The sequence below is a fragment of the Oreochromis niloticus genome, linkage group LG10 (assembly GCF_001858045.2).
Source record: "Oreochromis niloticus isolate F11D_XX linkage group LG10, O_niloticus_UMD_NMBU, whole genome shotgun sequence".
Classification (NCBI taxonomy): Eukaryota; Metazoa; Chordata; class Actinopteri; order Cichliformes; family Cichlidae; genus Oreochromis; species Oreochromis niloticus.
This window is the reverse complement of record NC_031975.2, coordinates 11,803,545-11,823,212: the sequence shown is the minus strand read 5'-3', so window position 1 is coordinate 11,823,212 and position 19,668 is coordinate 11,803,545. Positions and strand designations below refer to the sequence as shown.

At 41.1% G+C, this 19,668-nt stretch overlaps 3 protein-coding genes across 4 annotated transcripts; all 3 read right to left on the bottom strand.

The window, feature by feature from the left end:
- Positions 1 to 1,475: 1,475 nt before the first annotated feature.
- On the bottom strand, positions 1,476 to 4,277 carry si:ch211-117m20.4 (sushi, von Willebrand factor type A, EGF and pentraxin domain-containing protein 1). 2 transcript variants are annotated; one of them, XM_005472064.4, is made up of 5 exons: positions 3,905 to 4,277; positions 3,579 to 3,743; positions 3,308 to 3,475; positions 3,015 to 3,215; positions 1,476 to 2,847 (listed from the first exon to the last, which is right to left on the bottom strand). In XM_005472064.4, the coding sequence occupies exons 1-5, from the start codon at positions 4,074 to 4,076 to the stop codon at positions 2,834 to 2,836; spliced, it is 720 nt and encodes a 239-aa protein (XP_005472121.1). In that variant the 5' UTR covers positions 4,077 to 4,277; the 3' UTR covers positions 1,476 to 2,833. The 2 variants fall into 2 exon arrangements, with proteins under 2 accessions (XP_005472121.1, XP_005472122.1); XM_005472065.4 differs by having other exon boundaries at positions 3,911 to 4,277.
- An 860-nt stretch (positions 4,278 to 5,137) lies between these two features.
- On the bottom strand, positions 5,138 to 10,052 carry hinfp (histone H4 transcription factor). The gene is made up of 9 exons (XM_005472062.3): positions 9,592 to 10,052; positions 8,991 to 9,217; positions 7,793 to 7,904; positions 7,511 to 7,663; positions 7,350 to 7,427; positions 6,551 to 6,671; positions 6,306 to 6,444; positions 6,093 to 6,217; positions 5,138 to 6,021 (listed from the first exon to the last, which is right to left on the bottom strand). The coding sequence occupies exons 1-9, from the start codon at positions 9,746 to 9,748 to the stop codon at positions 5,655 to 5,657; spliced, it is 1,479 nt and encodes a 492-aa protein (XP_005472119.1). The 5' UTR covers positions 9,749 to 10,052; the 3' UTR covers positions 5,138 to 5,654.
- A 724-nt stretch (positions 10,053 to 10,776) lies between these two features.
- dpagt1 (dolichyl-phosphate (UDP-N-acetylglucosamine) N-acetylglucosaminephosphotransferase 1 (GlcNAc-1-P transferase)) lies at positions 10,777 to 15,325 on the bottom strand. The gene is made up of 9 exons (XM_003446865.4): positions 14,841 to 15,325; positions 14,611 to 14,731; positions 14,313 to 14,526; positions 14,066 to 14,212; positions 13,888 to 13,972; positions 13,583 to 13,771; positions 13,395 to 13,482; positions 11,852 to 12,007; positions 10,777 to 11,760 (listed from the first exon to the last, which is right to left on the bottom strand). Exons 1-9 carry the CDS (start codon positions 14,993 to 14,995, stop codon positions 11,695 to 11,697), a joined length of 1,221 nt encoding a protein of 406 aa, XP_003446913.1. The 5' UTR covers positions 14,996 to 15,325; the 3' UTR covers positions 10,777 to 11,694.
- Positions 15,326 to 19,668: the final 4,343 nt, after the last annotated feature.

The window sequence follows — 19,668 nt, the reverse complement described above, 5'->3', positions numbered from 1 at the left end:
ATTGATGTTTTGTGTCCCCATAACCAGGTTCGTCTGATAAGACTTGGGTCACATTTAGTGTCACCTACATTTATTATTCTACTGTCAAGATAAAAAAAGAAAAGAAAGAAAGAAAAACTTGTTTGCGTAACATAATATTTGTCTTTAGGGAAAGAAGAAATTCTCCCACCCTGCCATCTGAAAGAAAAACCCACAGCCACAGGACAGATCATGAATCATCTAGTGTAACCTCCGAGATAACAGTGTTTCTGTATTCATAAAGCACACATTAACCATCATTGATTGTCACATAAAAGCACTTCTGTGTTAGTTTTAAGTATCAGGATGTGAATGTGAATGTTTAACCTCAACAAAGGTATCTGAGAGTGCCCCGTGACTTTCTGGGACTGGAGTTTGCTTACAAATGTGGGTTAGGCATGCTATAAGTAGTGAGGTGATGTGGTGTTAGACACACATCTGAGAAAGAAGATCGCTCGACATGGCACTAAGGACATCAGCTCTGCTCTCTGTGGGCTTTTTCCTCCTGCTGACATGTGGCGCTCTTACAGACACAGATGAAGGTAAATTTTACAGAAGCTTTGATCTTTTGCAGAAATGCATCATAAATTGTATTACATGTGAGATGCTTTGCGTGCACTATCAGGATCCCTCTCTATCAAACTGTCTGTGGAGAACGAGCTGTCTAACGAGCCTCTCAAGTCCTACTCCAGCAGTGTGGTAGAGGGAGGTGTGCTGCTGGGAGCTCTGAGGAGACTGCACGATGCACAGCACGACTTTAAGTAAGTCCACCCATGACATCCCCTTTAATATAACTGTCTATCTTCCTTTATTCCTAAAAAGGAGCCCCGGCTGATTCTCTTACATATTTAAGCTGATGGTGACCCAGTTCTGCTCTTAAAGAAACTCTGGTAGAGAGATGCCCTGACTGTTTGTGTTGCCAGGTTCACAGTGAAGGAGGACCCAAACTTTGGCCTGTTCTTGGAGAGCGTGAATGGAGTGGCTGGAAATAAGGATGAGAAGACATACTGGGAGATCCTGTCTGAAAGCTCCGGAGAATTCAACAGACTGGATGTGGGTGAGTGTCATCCCCAGAGCTTCACTTCAACATATCTGAGGACGACTTAATGAGCCGTAATGAGACAGGAGATTGGGTTGTCTTTTTCAATTACTGCCTCCTACAGCTATTGTAAAATTATCTGCTATGAAAACATTTGTGCATGTTTATCTTTTATAGAAGGAGAAGGCAGTGGTACTACACATTAATAGTGATTTATCTATTAAAGCAACTTTTTTTTTCTTTTAGAGAAAGGATGCTACGCCCATTGTTATTTCAATTAGCTGCTGTTTCTGTTATAATGCTGTGTCAGGCTGTATGTGTGTAAATATCAGTGTTTGTCATCTAAACGTCGTACAGGGATCGGCTGCTACATGCCCAAAGCGGATGAACACATCGTCTTGAGGTACACCACCTGGAGTCCTCAACAGTGATGCACGCTGAGCAGTAACTCCTCAGGATCACATGTGGAAGGGAATCAGTCCTAAATCTCACACCGGTGATGCACTTTGTGACAAAACAGCGACATCTAGTGGTTTAACCTGTAATGTCGTTTATTAAAGGCAATGACAGAAAAAAACACATTTTGAGTCTGTTTTTCGTTTTCAAAATGAAATCCATTTTAGTTGAGTAAAAAAAAAAGACAGAGGGAAAAAGTTCTGAAGTCTAAGTATAAGCCATTAAATGGGAGCAGAGGTCAAAATTTAAATATTTAAATATTAAATATTTTGTCATATATCTTTTGAAAATCTTTGATTAGCGACTTTCTCCACACTACTTCTTACCATTTTTTAATTTAGAACTATATGAAGTGTCACAGGCCTGCCTGGAAGCGTGTTGCTCAGTAGTTGTTTTGTGAGGAGCGACGGGATAATGGACACGGGGGATGACTGATAATATAATCAGAATATTATTAGTGCCATCTGTAAAGCTCTGCTTCAGGTCTGCGGGGCTCAGAAATGATCTGAGTTACGCTTTAAATGTTAAACCTTTGATTTCAAAGACATGAGTAGTTTTTAATTAATTTCACATTCATACAATTGGCTTGTGATATACATTACTCAATAAATAACTTGAAAATAAAAGTACACACAGCATGACACCTAAAGTATAAATGCTGTTAACAGATAAGTTCTACATCACTCTCTCTGTTAACTCTGACCCCTGAAAAAACATCTTATAACAAGCTTAAGGTCTCAGCTCCTTCCACGACAGATGGGCTGAGAGGAGAGACAAGATGCCAATCTCTTTGGCTTCACTTCCCTCTTTCTTGTTTCTCTGATTCCCTTCCTTATCTGAGGAAAGTAAAGATGCGCACGTGTTTGCAGACATCCAAGCTAAATACAGTATGTGATATATATCTGGACAGGAAATGATGTTGAAAAGCCCAAAAATGGGGTTTAAAATCAGCCAAAGTCGCTTTCTATTTCAAATAATTGCTGAACTTGAATCTAATCTAAACCTCTCAGGCGCCTTTCACTAAATTTGTCCTCCCTTTTGTTTTCTGACCCTCTCGCCGCTTTGCATCCTAAAGAGTGACTTAACACTGGCGTGCCAGAAGGATTTGTTCTTGCCATGTAATCCTTTACATACAGAAAGCAGGCAGCCAGGGTTGGAGTGTGTGCCAGAGAGATTAAATTATTGTCCTTAAACACCCAGATTTGTTCTTAAAATTGGATGAAGCAGCAGAAATGCAGCGTGACTCTTTGCTCTACAGCCGGTCTGTGTCTCCTCTTTGTCTGCAGCCTTGTTGCACTGTAAGCATGCGTTCTCTGTGTTTTAGCCTGCAGACACTTGAAAAAAACAAAACAAAAAAAACAAAGCAGATATTATTCCTGAAAGAAGGATGGCAAATTCATGTGTAGAGCAATATTCAAATGTATTTGTACACAGACAGCACCGCAGCATGCTCATTCTGCTTTGCATTTGTCCTGACAATGTGGAGGTGGAAGCCACTCACCACACGAGAAAGCGCAGTCACAAATGCAAGGGACACATTGTGCAAAGAACCGTTTCCAGCCGGTCTCCTTCTTCCTGCAGTTGTCTAGCTGAGTGCAGCCTCGTTTGGGTGGGCCGAAGTAGCTCTTACCCACGCAGGTGGAGTTGCATGTCCCACTCAGTTCACTCTCGCTGATTTCAATCTGCCCCTGCTTACACATTCCTAAAAGGCAAGTCAAAGAGCGTAAATGTTGATACTGGGTCAGAAAACCTTTTGTTGTTGTTGTTGTTTTGTTGCGGTTTGTGTGGACTCACGTAGGCAGATAGGTTTCGGAGTCCAGAGGCCATTAGGCTGACACGATCTGGTAGAGTTTCCAATAAGCCTGAATCCTGAGCGGCAGGTGTACCTCACCACAGATTCCACCCACCAGTCATTACCATACACTACTCCATTGTAGTCCACATCTGGCCTTCCACAGTTCACTGACACACAGAGAAAAGGAAATGCAGGAAATACAAAGCACAAGACGAAGGTATTTTAAACAGCAGTGACCTTTTGTTTCTTCGCTCTGATTCTGAGTCTTACCTCTGCACAAGGATTTGTAGCCGAGCCAGCAGCAGCTAGAGTCTCCACAGCGATCTCTCCTCAGCTCCCGGTGCCGCGCCTTACAACCTCCTAAACAAAGCGGGGCTGACCCAGACCAGTATGTGTCATCTATGAAATTCGGCTGGGAAATCAATATTATCTCACCTGAAGAAGAAAAATACTAAATCATTGGCTTCTTAATACACAAGGATTGGACAAACATTCATATATGCCATGACTTAGGAACCAGAAAGTTATTGAAGAATCTTTGTTTTGTGTCCCCATAACCAATTACAGCATTACAGTATCAGAAAAGGAGATCTTACCACTACCTTCCAGCTCTCCATTCCACTCAGGAAACTGAGATATCCCTCTGTGGATGGACCCAAACAACAACGGGAGCAGCAGTATGTAAAATCTCAAAGTTCCCATCTCCTGATGAAGTAGTTTTTCTAAAAAAAAATGTTTTAGGTGCACCCAGGAACCAACTAGCAGCATTACACTACGCCATCACTAGACATGAAGCCATTAGAATCAGTCCCAGGAGAACTGAGTTCACTGACTGCAGGAAGAGGAAGCAGCGAGAGAGAGTTTAAGTAACGCTTGAACTAAGCTGTGTGCTGCCTAATCTTGTACAAACAGCTAATGCTGTGCGCTGTTTATCATCCTGGGACTCCACTTGGGCAAAGCTGTGTCACGATTTTGACACCTGATCAAAGGTTTTTATTAAGTGTGAAGCAGAAGAGGGATGAAAAAACTACCGTCTCCAAATTTATGAGAAGGGTGATGGATAACAGAGGTACTTGTACCTTAAACACAGACACTTTATCCAATGCACAACATTCACATTAGGTGAACTAACTAAAATATATTAAATATATATAATTGTATAGAATATATTGAGAGAAATGTAGAACTTTGTTTCGGTCAGCATGAAAAATTGTAATTGTTTTCTGGGGTTTTTTTGTCTCTCTTGTGTGAAAAAAGCAGAAAAGAAACCTAATGTTGGCCTTGTTGCTTGAAAACAACCTGCTGAAGTTCAAACAAAGGAAAGAAAGATGATTTAAGTGACTTTGAACATAGCATGGTTGTTGGTGCCAGACGGGCTGGTATGAGTTTAACCCTCTCTAGCGTTTACAGAAAATGGTTTGAAAGAGAAAATATCCAGTGAACAATATGTGCAATGACTGTGTGATGCTATCATGTCAAAATCTCAGAGATGTTACAAGCACCTTGTGGAATCTAAGCCACAAAGAATTAGGGCAGCTGTGCAGGCAGAAGGGGGTCCAACCTGGTACTAACAAGGTGTAACTAATGATGTGGGTGGTGAATGTGGATGTTAACAATACTACAGAGACAACGTTTAGATTTACAGCTATGCTAAGTTCAGTCAAGACATTTTAGATGATTGAGATGTCAATTATACAGCCGTGTATATCAGTAACAGAGCTGCAGGAGTGCAGTTAGAGTTAGCAGGGGGAGCCAAAACAGATGATGAATGTATGTAATAAATAAAGGAAAAAGTTCACTATTAAAAAAATATTAAAAAACATAAAAAATAGACAAAAAGGTTTCACTTGTTTATTCAAGTTTAACTGGGAAAGGTACACACTCTGCGAGATGATAAGGTGAGCCCTCTTAGCTTTAATCCACAGATTCTGGTGAATATTAATGACAACACGACGTCCCGTGACTCATGTTCTTAACCTTTAAAGGTTTCAGCTGATGTATCTCTGAATTTGATTGACTGAGAACCCAGCAGGCAGTGCAACATTAGCCTTCAACTGTCTCGACAGATTTTACAGCACGAGACACGAACATCTTCTAACTGAAAACAGTTTAAAATTAAGATGCTACACATTAGCAAATAAACATAAAAAAAACCCAGTTTACTTGCCTAATATAGGCTTATATTCAACATGAATCATAACAGTACGTGTTCCTTAATTCAGATGTTTTAATTTAAGTAAAGCAGTTCGCTTTCTGTTCAAATCCAAGCCAGGTCTTTGTAGAAGTTCATGAATTCCAAGAAGAGTGTGACTGTGTACTTTGTGCTCGCTCAGAATGTGCATCAAGTCAAAGCACCTCCATCTCCTGTTGCTGAGCAGCATCCTGGAGCTGCAGCATTACCGACTCCTCTCCTGCCTGTGACAATCCTCCAGTGAGGACATACAGCATGCCCTCTTCCTGTCCGCCTTCCTCAGCGCCGACAGTCGAGCCTGGCTCGTCGATCCTCTGCTCTTCCAGCAGCACCCCTTTCAATTCCACCTGCACCTCTGCAGGAACTGCTCCTTCCTGCAGCTCCTGACCTTCCGTCGGCTCACTGTCGCCGTCCTCCTCCGCTTGCCTGCTTTGTCTTTCTCGCATCAACTGCTCAGTCAGCTCCACGCTCTCGTAGCGAATCAGCTGCAGACGCAAGAAACCATCCTCGTGTTCCTTGTACCTGTCAAGAGCGAATAAAGACTTCAAGCGTTGCAATAGCTATTACTGCAGCTGCTTCACTGCAACACTCACCTGAACCTTGGGTGTCCGGACGGCCACTTAAATTGGTGCTTTTTGTGCAGATGGACAGTCAGGTTGTTGCCCCTGGTGAAACACTGGCCGCACACATGGCACTTGTAGCGAGCTACAAAACTCCCCTGGTTATGGAAAGAAAACACAATCATCAATGAAGACATCAAAAATCCCTACTTGAACGCAAGTTTAAACAAACACTTCAAAGATCACCTCGTGCTCTCTTTTGTGGTGAATCTTCATGGTGCAAGCGGCTCGAGATGTAAAGCCACAGCCAGGGACGTCACAGTGGAAGGCTGACTCGCTGCTGTGGGTGTCCAGATGTTTGCGCAAGTCGACCAGATTCTTACAGCTGTGAGTTTAAAAAAAAAAGGAGGGGGGGGAGAGAAGCAAATGTCATTGTCTGTTTAATAACTTAATCCTGACTTAAATTGGTGAAGTTTCAGGGGTTTGGGTACCTGTACTCGCAGTAGTCACAGCTGTATGGCTTCTCATTGCTGTGCCGGAACTTGATATGGTTGCGCAGTGAAGAGGGCGACGGGCACGTCATGTCACATAATGGGCATTTGTAGTGGCTCACTGTCCCAATAAAGCAGTGGGGAAATTAAATTTGTCTATATTAAGACTACAGAGTTGTTTGTTGGGAACAGGACTTCTTCACTCACTCACAACAAAGTGCATCACATGCTCAGCAGATCAAAAATAGACACTGTGAAGGACTATTTTTATTTTGGGTTGCGTCAAACCAAGAAATACTTGTGAAATGCTTAATTTTAAAACTGGATGCTCTCACTATGAAGCAGAAAAGATCCAGAAAGATGGTGATTAACTCATCTGGCTCACAGTCCATCACAATTCCCGGGTTATTGTAATGTGTGACATGCAGAAATAAAGTCTTAGGTTTTCTTGTCATTGGTTGGCAGCACTGGTTAAACTAAAGAGAATTTAAATGAGCTGAGAACGACAGTTGTGACCTTAAACACAATCTGAGTGAAGACCTGGTAGATGAACAAAGTGTGAAAGTTTCACCTCCTAGAGTATGGAACAGATTTGCTTCATACTCCAGGAGTATCAATTTTTGTGAATTGTGTATAGATGGACACCTCATCATGGCATAAGCTCAAGCCGTCCTTCAACTGGATGATCTAAAAAATGTTTCAGGTGGGCACTGGATAAGCAACAACACAACTGAGTCACAGCTCAATTGAATTTTAAAAAAAAAAAAAAAAAAAGAAGCACAATGAAGCCATAACTGACCGTGGGTCCTCATGTGGTCTCTCAGAAGTCTTTCTGTTGCAAAACGTTTGGAGCAGTGTGAGCACTGGAACCTCTGACCTACATGACAAAACATATTAGATTATTACAGGGGTTTTTTTTAACATTACTAAGCTTCATTTCATAAATTTGACAGAATCTACCTTCCATGGCGCTCTGTCGTATGATGTGGTCAAACAGCTTTGTATTGTTGGCATACATCCCCCCACAGCCGGGACATGCCACCACCTTTTCCTGAGTGTGGCTGCGCAGGTGCTCTCGCAGCTTAGGACGGCCTTTAGCAGTAGCTTCACAGTCTGAAAATGACAGGCACAAAGCCTGGATTCAAAAATCTGAAATCCTCAGCTCAACACTGAAAATGTACAGCTGTACAATCTTCACTTAACTAACATTTACAGTTTAAAAAAAAAACACTGTAAGCGTACCTTTCCATCCACAGCGTATCGGGATTTCACAGTCTCCTGTAGGTATCTCTATGCACAGGCTGTGCATTTCCACATGGCGATAAAACCACTCAGGGTTTTCATATGGTGGTTGCTTTAACAGATGTGCATTAAGAGAGAAACAGAGCCACATGTATTATTAGTTTAATTCTACTACACAGATCATTTAAAAACTCAGAAATACCGGGTTCAAGAACACTAACAGAGATCACGGTCTGAAGTGCCATCCACAAAAGCAGGTTAAAGCTTTGTCATGCAAAGAAAAAGCCATTTATGAACATAATCCAAAACACTGCCGTCTCCTCTGGGCTAAACCTCATTTATAATCGACTGAAGCAAAGCGGAGACCTTTTCTGATGTCAGACGAATTAAAATTTGCAATTCTTTTTGGAAAACATTGATGTCATGTTCTCTGGAGTGAACAGCGGAGAGACTAGCCAGCTTGTTTTCAGGCTTCAGTTCAAAACCCTAGACCTCTCACGTTATGAAGCAGCATTAGTGTCTATAGAACTGGCAGCATAAGATTTGGGAAAGCTCCATCAATGCTCAAAGGTAGATACAAGTTTTAAAGCTAAATAATCTCCCATGCAGGGAAGGCCTTGCATATTTCAGTAAAACAATGCTAAAGCACATACTGCAGCTATTCAACAGCATAGTTGTGTAGTAGAAGAGTCCGGGTGCTGAACTGGCCTGCCTGTAGTCCAGACCTTTCATAAGCTGAAAACATCCAAGGCATCATGAGCCAAAAACATAAGACAAAGAGAACCAGAGCACTTAGAATCATCCATCAGACAAGACAGCAGCTGGTTTCAGTTTCCACACGTCTACTGGACGTTAGTTGAAGAAGGGGAAAAACTGCACGGTGGTAAACATGGCTTTATACCAACCTTTTGAGATGCGTTCCTGCCATCAAATTCAGTATTACATTTTCTCAGTTTAAATATTTGGTATTTTTTCTATGTTCTGTGGTGAATAAAATATGGGTTTATGAGATTTGCAAATCATTGCATTCTGTTTTTATTTACAATTCACACAGCCTTCCCACTTCTTTAGAACTGGTATTGTAACTACAGAATGGAAAGCTGCTGTCATTCCTCCAAAAATAGACTGAACAGGCGGCTTTTCATAGAGTGTAAAAACTCTCGTCTTTCACCAGCAGCAGCAGACACAGCAAACTTACTTCACATTCCTCCCAAAGGCAGACAAAATTATCTGGGATTTCAGGGATGATGTTGCGATTGTGGTAGGCGATGGAGCAGTTGCCGATTTCTGGATGGGCACTGAGAACCTGCTGACCCAGCTGCTTTAGTTTAGTGTGATAACAGTGAAAAAACACGTGTCGCCGCAACTCTTCAGATCCCTCCACGGAGCAGAAACCACAGTCTCTCCACAGACAGCTTCTCTCTCCTTTGCACAAAAAGCAAGAGAGACACGATTAGGAGGAATCATCATTTTGGGCAAAGGATCAATATGACTTATTGATTTGAATGCCTTGTTTATTATCACTCAAAAGCAAGAGAGGACTTTGGATGTCAGCGAAGTTAAGTAAATTAATCCAATTCAATATTTAGTGGCCAAATTTTTGTTATAAATAAGCAGCTAAAAGCTCTCGTCACTTCTAATAGTGGTCTAGACATGCAGTAAGTGAGGCTGCCTTGGTTCAGGCCCATTGAACCAAATCATTAAAACACGTTGGTGTCCAGCTCCTCACGCTACATCTCCAAAACAAACACCTCAGCTATGGACGTGCCACACGTACACGAAGCTGCGTTTCACCTCACCCTCTGTTTCTTCTTCCTCCTCCTCCTCTTCCAAAGCACTTAGATGACCCTCCACATGCTTGCAAAAGTTTTCCATCCGATTAAATGATTCCTGGCATGAACCCCACTCACACTCCAGCTTGAGTGCTTTCTTCTGCATGCGCTTGTTAGGAGGCATCTCTCCGAGTCACAACTGGACTAAATGTCAGACGTTTCACTCCAGGACCGAAGTCGCAAACGCTGTTTGACCATCACCTGACCGCCCACCAACTAAGCTGCTAGCTTACATTAAACAGTCTCCACAGTGCTGCGGAAACACCAGCAGAGAACTGTTTAATAAGCGAAACGAATAAAAAAGAATCAATTGTTATAAGCTTCACGACAGCGTTAAAAGAGAGCTCGCATACATTGGACGTGTTATTTTTCGGAGTCCGTCCACAAACGCGGGCTGTGCAACAACACCGACGTTCCCCTTGAAACAAAGTTTAGTTAAATAGTTCCTCCGCAAAGTCCCTATTGTATTTACAGTTAACAATTCAAACGGTCTTGGGAAAATATTTACAATAAAGCTTCATTTTTATTGACATTTATTCAAATATTTTACTTAAGTATAAATTTGGGGCATTTATGCTCCAATCATTTTTATTTTATGCTACTGGGCACTGTATACATTTTAAAGGCAAAAATACCCCCTTACTACACGCTTATAATTATGGAAGACCAGAAGAGTTACACACATCAACATTAAAGTATTTTGTGCTTTAATCATAAGTTTAGTGATGTCTAACTAAAGATTATGAAAAAGTATTTGGTAAACGATTTTGCTAGCGCACATTTCATTGCACAATTCATTAATAAAGCACAAAATGTTCTATTTGAGGTGAGTGACTATTCTGGTCCTCCATGTCAAACAACCCACAACCTGTTCCCGTTAGGGGTCGCCACAGCGGATCACCTGCCTCACTCTAACCCTATCACTCTCTTCTGTCTCACCAACCCTCTGCATGTCCTGCCTTTCAGCTATTTGTATACAATGGGTAAACAGGTAATGCAAAATTTTTGGTAAAATGTCTGTACTTCAGTTGTATATTGATTGCTTGTGTTACAATCCAGCATGAGAGAGGTAAAACCACAAAGACTGTGACTTTGTCCCAAATATTGGGACAAATTTTCTCCCAAGTATTAATACAACACAATCTTAAATCATAATTTTTCCAGTTTTTATTTGATAATCTGTGCCTTCAATCTCAGTAAACAGTTTTGCACTTGTAGTTACATTCCTAAATAAAAAAGTCCAGTGCCAGTTGACTTCACATTGATGTTCTTTCTGAAACCGTGGGGATGATGCTCAGTCCTAAACAACACAGTTATGTATTTGATGAAAGAAAAGCAAAGACGATCAGTTCTCTTTAATCGGGATGTGCTTTTTCCGCAATCAGGACGTAGTCATGCCACTTCATGACCTCTATTTAATCATCTCCTCACACTTTATTGATGACTACACTCCTTTGATATTTCACTGCTGTTCTTCACAACAATCATTTTGTTGTTGTGACTTTTGTTCAGAGGGAAAAGAAACAATCAAGAAGCACTAAATGAGTTTAATATTCCCACCCATACTGCATACAGCGTAAGTAGGCACATTTTCCCTCAGCAGCAGATTCAAGCAGTGTGTGAATATGTGAATATTTGAGCAGTTTTTAGAGGGTTTCTACGTTTGCAAGTCAGTGATGTCTGCTACACTGAAGATCAAAAGTTGACCACACTTGACAGACTTTCTTTTTAAAAACCAAGTATAAAAATATACTTTCAGGGTGAACACGTGGGGAGATTAAGACCCGGTGACATTTCCCTGACTGTAATGACTAAATCCCAGGAGAGTGCTACTGTTGGCATCAAACCATTAGCTGTTCTGCTTGTACATATATATGAAAATGCTGTGGTGAAGTTAAATAAATCTTTAACCCTTGCCCTGGGTCTTTACTGCAGAAAGAGCCTGAATATGAAAAATGTCAGTGAGGTAGTGGAATCTATTAAAAGGCAAATGAACAGTGAGCCTGTAAAATAGTTCCACAGCAGTATCATATTTTGCTCAGTCAGCACTCTGTCCTCAGTCCCGGTAATCTAGACATCATAGAAGAGACGGACGAGATGATAACGGATCCCAAAAGCCACTGCGCTGCCCATCACCTGAGTGAGACGCAGAAATGAGAGGCGAGTCAAACATTATATGGCTGACAATATTCAGGCATATGTGAATACTGCAGGTGCTCTGTTATACCTGTATGATGAGCATGATGACTGTGAGAGTTCTCTCGTGGACGGGTCCGAGTACTTTCAGTACCAGGTTTATTAAAGTCATGTTGTTGCACTCAATAAAATCACCATCCCCCTCATGGCCTCTGCGCACCTCGAGCAGCTTTAATAACTCTGCCACCTGTTGAGGATTAAAGGTATTATTGTTATCAGCCAGTAAACACAGCCCAGCGCATGCTAGGGCTGTGCTGCATTCATACATGTGTGTGTGCATTCATACATGACATCCAAACTTGTGAGTTATTATCAATTTCTCCAATATTTTAAATTAATCAAATTAATGTATTGAATTCATTAATTTGATTTTCAGGTTGATACATACGGTTCATTGTCATTTTTTTTATGTTGCATGTAACCTCACCCACGGGCACAATTATTGTGTGCCATATCTAGGTGTGCTGTGATGTGCAGTACAACCTGTATGCAGTGCTGCGAAAAACTGCTCCCTGTGATTCATTAGATCGCAGAACCACCTTTAATTGTTTTCTGTATGGCTTTATCAGTCTGTCACATCATTGTAGAAGAATTCTGGCCCACTCTTATTGCTTGTTGGTTTATCTTTTTTTTTTTCCTAGTGTAGATTTGCTGCTGTGCTTGGGATCACTTGGGCCATTCAACAGAACAGACAGCTAAATGTGGCCTCACATTTGGCTCTAGAATACTTTGGTATACAAAGGCGTTCACGGTTGACCGAATGACTGCAAGTTATCCATAACCTGTGGCTGCAAAGGGAGCACAAATCTCAACTTCACCATTACCGTGCGTGACACTTGGAGGGGCATCATGCACAGCCATATTTGGCCATATTGCTGTTTGCTTTTTTAATTTCTCTGAAAACTGTATTATGTGATCACGGATTGAATCTGTTGGAACTCGTAGGAAGACTGTAACTGTAGAATGATGGACTTCAATTGTTTGGAAATGACTTTATAACCCATCTTAGACTGATGGGCAGCAACAATTGCTTCTCTGCAATTAATGCTTATATCTCTCTCTCATTGGGCGTTTTGTTAACAAGCACCTGAATGCTTCACACAAGCAAACTGCCAACACGTCTGCTTTTATAGAGGCGCTCACACTTAATGATGAACAATTAATCAAGCGCATTTGATCAGCAGCACCTGGCTGCTATTTACCCTGTTATTTTTTTTATGGAAGCAGCCAGTGCAGTGAGTATTTTATGGGACTCCGTCATACAGTGTATGAGAAAATGTGTTCTGCATCACAACCAAATAATGCGTCTGAGTTTTAATAACGGACACTGACAGCGCGAGGCAATTGGAGCAGAAACAATCAGCTTCATTGCCCAAAGCAATTAGCAAATTATATTCATAAAGATTTCCTCATTTCATCTTATCAAAAGTCTGGATTTGGTGCTTTCCTCTTTGAGTTGTGAACAGCTGATGGGACAAGACCAGCAGCTGACATGATTTACAGCTTAGTTTAGGAGAATTTCTATTAAAACATGGGTATACTCAAACAGAGAATACGCAAAAGAAAAGCTTTACCGTCAAAATGAGGTGGCCTAACTTAGAGAGGTCCTTTGTTTTGAATTTAGAGTAGCTCATCCCCAGCTTGCCAGTTTCTGGATTCAACCTTTAGTTAGAAGGAGCATTGGAAGAAAGAAGAAGTTGAGCAATACACACGACAACAGGGTATAATCGTATATAAATGATGTTCATAATCAGACAGTCACCTCGGGAGCCGGTGCCTGGGACAGGGGATTACGTGAAACAGCTGTGGTACGGAGTAGACAAAGTTAACCACTTGAGGAATGAAGAACAGCAGCATTGTTTTGCTGAAGTGTCCCAGGATGCCGACTACAGCAAAGGTCATCCCAGCAAAGTAGCAGAAAGTATCTCCCACAAACACAGATGAAGGGTACCTGTGACAAAACAGATTACAATTACCACGCTAGAGGGGGACTTGCACATATAGCTCTTTGTTTTTGATTGCAGAAAATATATGTTAACTTTCCCGAGTTCAGTAGACTTATCTTACCAGTTGTGGTACAAAAGCGCTAATGTGGTGAAGAAGAACGGTATCATGAAATAGAGGGAGAAAACGTGGTCATCGCGGTAATCTCCTAATAATAATAACAAGAAAGCACAAAGAACCACATGTTACACAAAATATGTCCAGCTTCTGCACACGTGTGACGGGAAACGAAAACACAAACCGCTGAGCTCCAGCAGGTTAAATAAGATGATGGAGCCTGAGATAAACAGTGCTTGGCCTGATTCGATCCCGTTGATGCCTGCTAGGATGTTGATGGCGTTTGTGCAGAATACAGCAAGCATTCCCATGTAGACATAGTACAGGATGCCTGTAAAAGAAACGACGAAACACCATTTAAAGGAAGACTTCAAAGCAGTGAATCCAGACAAAGAACAGCGGATGGATTTGCAAACAACCACACAACTCACCCAAATCCAAGTGTAGTCCGAGCAGTGCTCTGAAGGGCTTGGGCACCACTATGACAGTGTTGCCAAAGTTGGTAAAATAGACCATGAGCAGCGGCAAAGAAGCCATGGTGGGAAGCAAGAGCTTGTGTCTCCACCGGAGGTTCAGCACATCATCGGCAAAGCCAAGGAAGATCATGCAACAGATGGCCAGAAGTGCACCGATGAGCTGTACAAACTGGCAAAAGCAACGCACACAAAGGTCAGACGTGAGGTTCAGACTGGAGAGAAACACGGGGTCATTGCACATCAGTGTACTCACCTCATCATGTGGGAAGCCCATGCACTGATCTCCAACGAAGCAGCTGAGGAAAGGCACTGGGATGAAGCAGAAAAGGATGATGAGGAAGACAGTCCCACTGATGACTCCTTGAGACTCTGGACTGTAAAGAAAGGGAGTGAAAAGGAAAACAATTGATTATCATATTTTACTGAATATGTCATTAAGCTGAAAGCTGTGTAGCTAAAAGGACAGACAGGGAGACGACTTACACTTGCTTTTTGGACGTTTTGTTTAGATCCACTCCGTACAATCTGGCTGATATGAAATGATCTTTGAAAGCCGGAATGAGTTTCAGTGTGGCCAAGCAGCCGAGCACAGACAGGAAACAGTTGATGACCAGGGGAAGGACGGGTATGGGTGACATTATTTCGGGCTTTTGGCGAATTGGTTTCTGTCAGATCAAAATCGCGTTTGTAGCTATTGTGACGGCGGTCGACGGACTGGCTCTGATTGTGATTACCGAGGTACGAGAAACATATCAAGCCATCATTTCAGAACAAAACGCGTCTCTGTAATTCCACGGTCAAAAAAAAATCCACAAGTCTGTAAGTCCTCGAGTCACACTGGTAATCCATACCATCTGTCATTACGACTTGTAAATTTATTAGCTCTGCATTGCCTGGCTGTCTAAACTCCACGTCTGACATTAGTTTAATCGTTAAGTCACACCACTTACAACAAGATGGGACTTCCGATTGGGGTTTTCAAAATAAAAAGTTATTGGACCATGACGTCTATTTCTCGAACCTGTTTTTAACGCTAAAAGGAGCTCTCAATAGATAAAAATAGCTATTGTGTGTAAGTTTCAATCTTTGCATTATTTACAGAATTTCTGAAAATTTGATAAGTTTTTGAGAGATTTGTGTATACTTTATTGTTTGCACTACATTACTACTAACGTTGACTTCCGACATCTGTATTGACGCGGAAGTGAAATCTTCTTCTTCGGTACATATTTTTTTCGCACATACATCATTTGGATGATAATATTCTGCCACCTGTTGACAAAACAAATGCGTTCTCTCTTCCTCTCTTTTGTATAATGTACATTTTTCATCTGTTGCTGTTTAGTAATATTGTTGTAGGCTATAGGCTATGTTTCATAGATTTATTTCTTTTCTATTCATTTTGATATTATAATAGTAAAACTTTCCCAAGTGTGGGACTTATCTCATCATATTATATCTTTAATCAATACTGAAAATTGATTTTATATATATATATTATACTTACTGAATATATATGTGTGTGTGTGTGTGTGTGTGTGTGTGTGTGTGTGTGTGTGTGTGTGTATAACAAAAACTCACCTGCTGTTACAAAACACCAAAAGATTTTTTGCTTATTGAAACCTCAGAAAGAGTACGGCCAAAATTAAAGCCTAATGTAGAGTGAAAAGTGTTCAGAGTTCAGACCCCAAAATAAAAAAAAGTGAAGAATTTATTTGAAACTTTAAATGGCTGAAATTGAGAAAAGCAAATTGATACTGTCTCTCTTCTGATGAATCAGAAAAGAGACAAAGAAAATCTGAGAACATAGAACCAACTACTGTACACACTCCAGTAAAGTCATGCTACATACCTTCAGCAGCCACTTTTTATGTATGCATGTTCAAGTGCTCGTTAATCCAAACATCTAATTATCCAATCACGTGTCAGCAACTCAAAGCATTTAAACATGTAGATGTCTGTGAAGGTTCTCAGACATTGTAGTCTAAGAAGTTTGAAAAGAAAAGTGTCTGGACTTTAAGTTGCTTGAAGATGTTTTGCTTCTCAACCGAGAAGCTTCTTTAGTTCTAAGGTCAAATGGTGGAGAGACATCACCAAGACAGCCTATTCAAACCGAGCATTAGACTAGGGGAAGAAAGGACATTGAAAGTGGTTGTTGGTACCAGATGGGCTGGTCTTCACAGTCTGGATTTCAGTCCAGTAAAGGACATTTTAAGGGAAATCTGGAGCAAATGACAAATCCACAGCAACTGTGTGGTGCTATTATTTCAATATGAAGCAAAATCTCGGAGAAATGTTTCCAGCACCTTGTTAAACCAACATCACGAAGAATTAAAGCAGTTCTGAAGGGTTAATTATTGTTACAATTTGAAAAATGTTTTAAGTGATCTGATTACAGTAAAAACACCACTGCAATGCTGAACAGTATTAAGGAAAATGTGAGAGCCAGAAAACAGTACAAACTGTTTTGATGAGTTGTGAGATTCAAGTGAGAAGTGCATCAACACAGTAAAAATATCTTTAGCAGTGAAGTATGTGTAGACATAGCAGTGTGTGCAAAAACAATGAGAAAGGAGTAATGTGGTTAGGGTAAATTTGTTACTGATTTGAGAACTGCATTAAGACGTGTAAGAATGACTTTCCTGATGTGAGAACTGCACCAAAACCATTGAGATAAAGTAGCATTAAGGGAAGTGAGAGATCTGTAGCTCTGAATGACAAAAGAGCTAAAAACTGTTCTGATGAACTGTGAGATTCAGATGAGATTCGACACAATACAAAATGTCTTTAGTAGTGAAGTATATGCAGAAACAACACATAGTCATTACTAGTATCCACTTGGCTTGCTGCCTGTATATTGGAGCTTTTTCCTGGTGGATGAGAGTGTTTGTTCACTGCACCTTCAGATCAGGGAACAGGTCCTGACTGTCATCTGCGCTTTTGTGCCGAATGACAGTTTAGAGTACCCAGCTTTCTTGGTGTACATGGGTGGTGTGCTAGAGAATGCTCCACCTGTGCACTCCGTCCTCTTAGTGGGAGACAAGGGTCATGTGGGCAATGACAGTGAGACCTGGCGGGGCATAATTGGATGTAACAGCCTGCCAGATCTGAAGCCCTGTTCTGTTACTGGACTTCTGTGCAAACCGCAGTTTGTCCATAACAAACACCATGTTCGAACATAAAGTTGTCCATAAGTGCACATGGCACCAGGACACCCGAAGCCGCAGGTCAATGCTCAATTTTGTAATTGTATCATCAGATCTGCGGTCATATGTTCTGGACACTCAGGTGAAGGGAGGTGTGAGTTGGCAACTGATCACCACTTGGTTATGAGTTGGATCAGGTGGCGGGGGAGGATGCCAGACAGACCCGGGGTGCCAAAACATATAGTGTGGGTGCACTGCCAACACCTGGCAGAGGTCCCAGCAGAGCTCTGACAACTTTCCGAGAGAGACTGGGGACATTGAGTCTGAATGGATCATGTTCAGCACCTCCATTGGTGAAAGTCGTGCACTGAGCTCTGGCCGCAAGGTGGTTGGTGCTTGTCGTGGTGGTAACCCCTGAACCAGATGGTGGACACTGGAGGTGAAGGGAACCATCAGGCCTAAGAAGGAGTCTATCTGGCTTGGTTAGCCTGTGGGACTTCCGAGGCAGCTGACTGTGTCTGCAGAATGCGACTTGGGCAGTGGCTGAAGCAAAAACTCGGGTTTGGGAGGAGTTCAGAGAGGCCATGGAAAAAGACTTTCGGACTGCCTCGAAGAGATTCTGGCGAACCGTCAGGCGACTCCGAAGGGAAAAGCAGTGCTCTAGCTGCACCGTGTATAGTGCTGGTGGAGCGCTTGACTTCAACTGAGAATATTATTTGGTGGTGGAAGGAATACTTGAGGAGCTCCTTAATCCCACTGACACTTCTTCAGTAGAGGAAGCAAAGTCTGGGGATGAGCGGGACGACTCGTCCATCTATGGAGCAAGGTAACTGAGGCAGTTAAATAACTTCCTGGTGGCAGGGCCCCTGGAGTGGATAAGGTTCACCATAGGCCATAGGTAAGGGTAGGGACGTAGACTGACATATGGTGCATATGAGTCTTTGCCATGTGAGAACAGTATACAGTAAACACAAAGACATTTTGCCCTTCAATGACATGGTAACTGATTATTTAGAAACACAGAACCTGATTTTGTATTTAGCTGATGAAAGTCACAAAAAGCAAACATGCACTATGAAAAATGTCTGAACATTTTTTGTGTTGACTGTCACATCTATTTTATTTATTGCCTATAGCACATTTACAGAACAAAGGCTGACCCAAAGTCCTTTAAAGCTACAGGCACATTTATATTCCTGGTCTCCAAAAACAAACAGTAGATAAAAATTTGAAAGGTGTGTTTTGTTGTATTAACTAATTGTGGAAAGTAAATAATGACAGTGATTTACTGCTAATTACAATGGGTTCAAAATTTGCAAATCAATGCTGATTCACCCCATAAGTCATGACACACTACTCTCCCTAATCTCCCTTTATAGGTTAAAAGTATTAGTATTGGTATCAATACTATACCAGCGAGACTGGCCCTGTGTTTACTTGGTATCAGATCGATGCTAAGTAAATAAGTATGGCACAGTTCTACATTGAACCAACATCACATTTTAAGATAATGTATGACATTTATCCTTATAAAGAATTACTTAGAGTATGATTCAGTATTAATGAGAACATGTGCTCATTTTGCACAAACAGAAATTCTTGCTTAATGTTGAGAAATTGATGAAACCAAAGATTTCCCCAATCCCCACAGTACAGCATTTGGTTTGATTTGACAAAATAAGAATGACAAACTGTGTTGTAACGTTATTTTGTACATAGCCAAAGTTTTCATTCACAAAAGTAGGATTACAAAATTACCAAAATTGTTATTTTCTTACATGAACTGAAATGATATATTAAACCTTTAAAATTACTTTAAGGTAATAAACCACAAAACTGTGTGATATTTTAAAGCACCTTCCCACTGATTTGGATATCTGAGATTAAACGTATCTCCCCTTGTTTTTTCTCTCTTCTCAGTGTGACATTTAATTTAATATCATGTGCTTGCATCTGTGTAGCAGTCTGTGTTTTGCATGTTTACATTGTTATTGTAATGACAGTTCTCTCTGGCAATTGATTTTGTCTTTTGACAGTAATTACCATATTTGTATTCGTGCTTTCAACATTAAAATTTTATTTCATTTAAAAAAAAAAAAAAAACCTTCACACACAAACGCCGTTTTGTTTCCTCCTTTTATTTTGAAAGGTCCAATCAGCTTCCG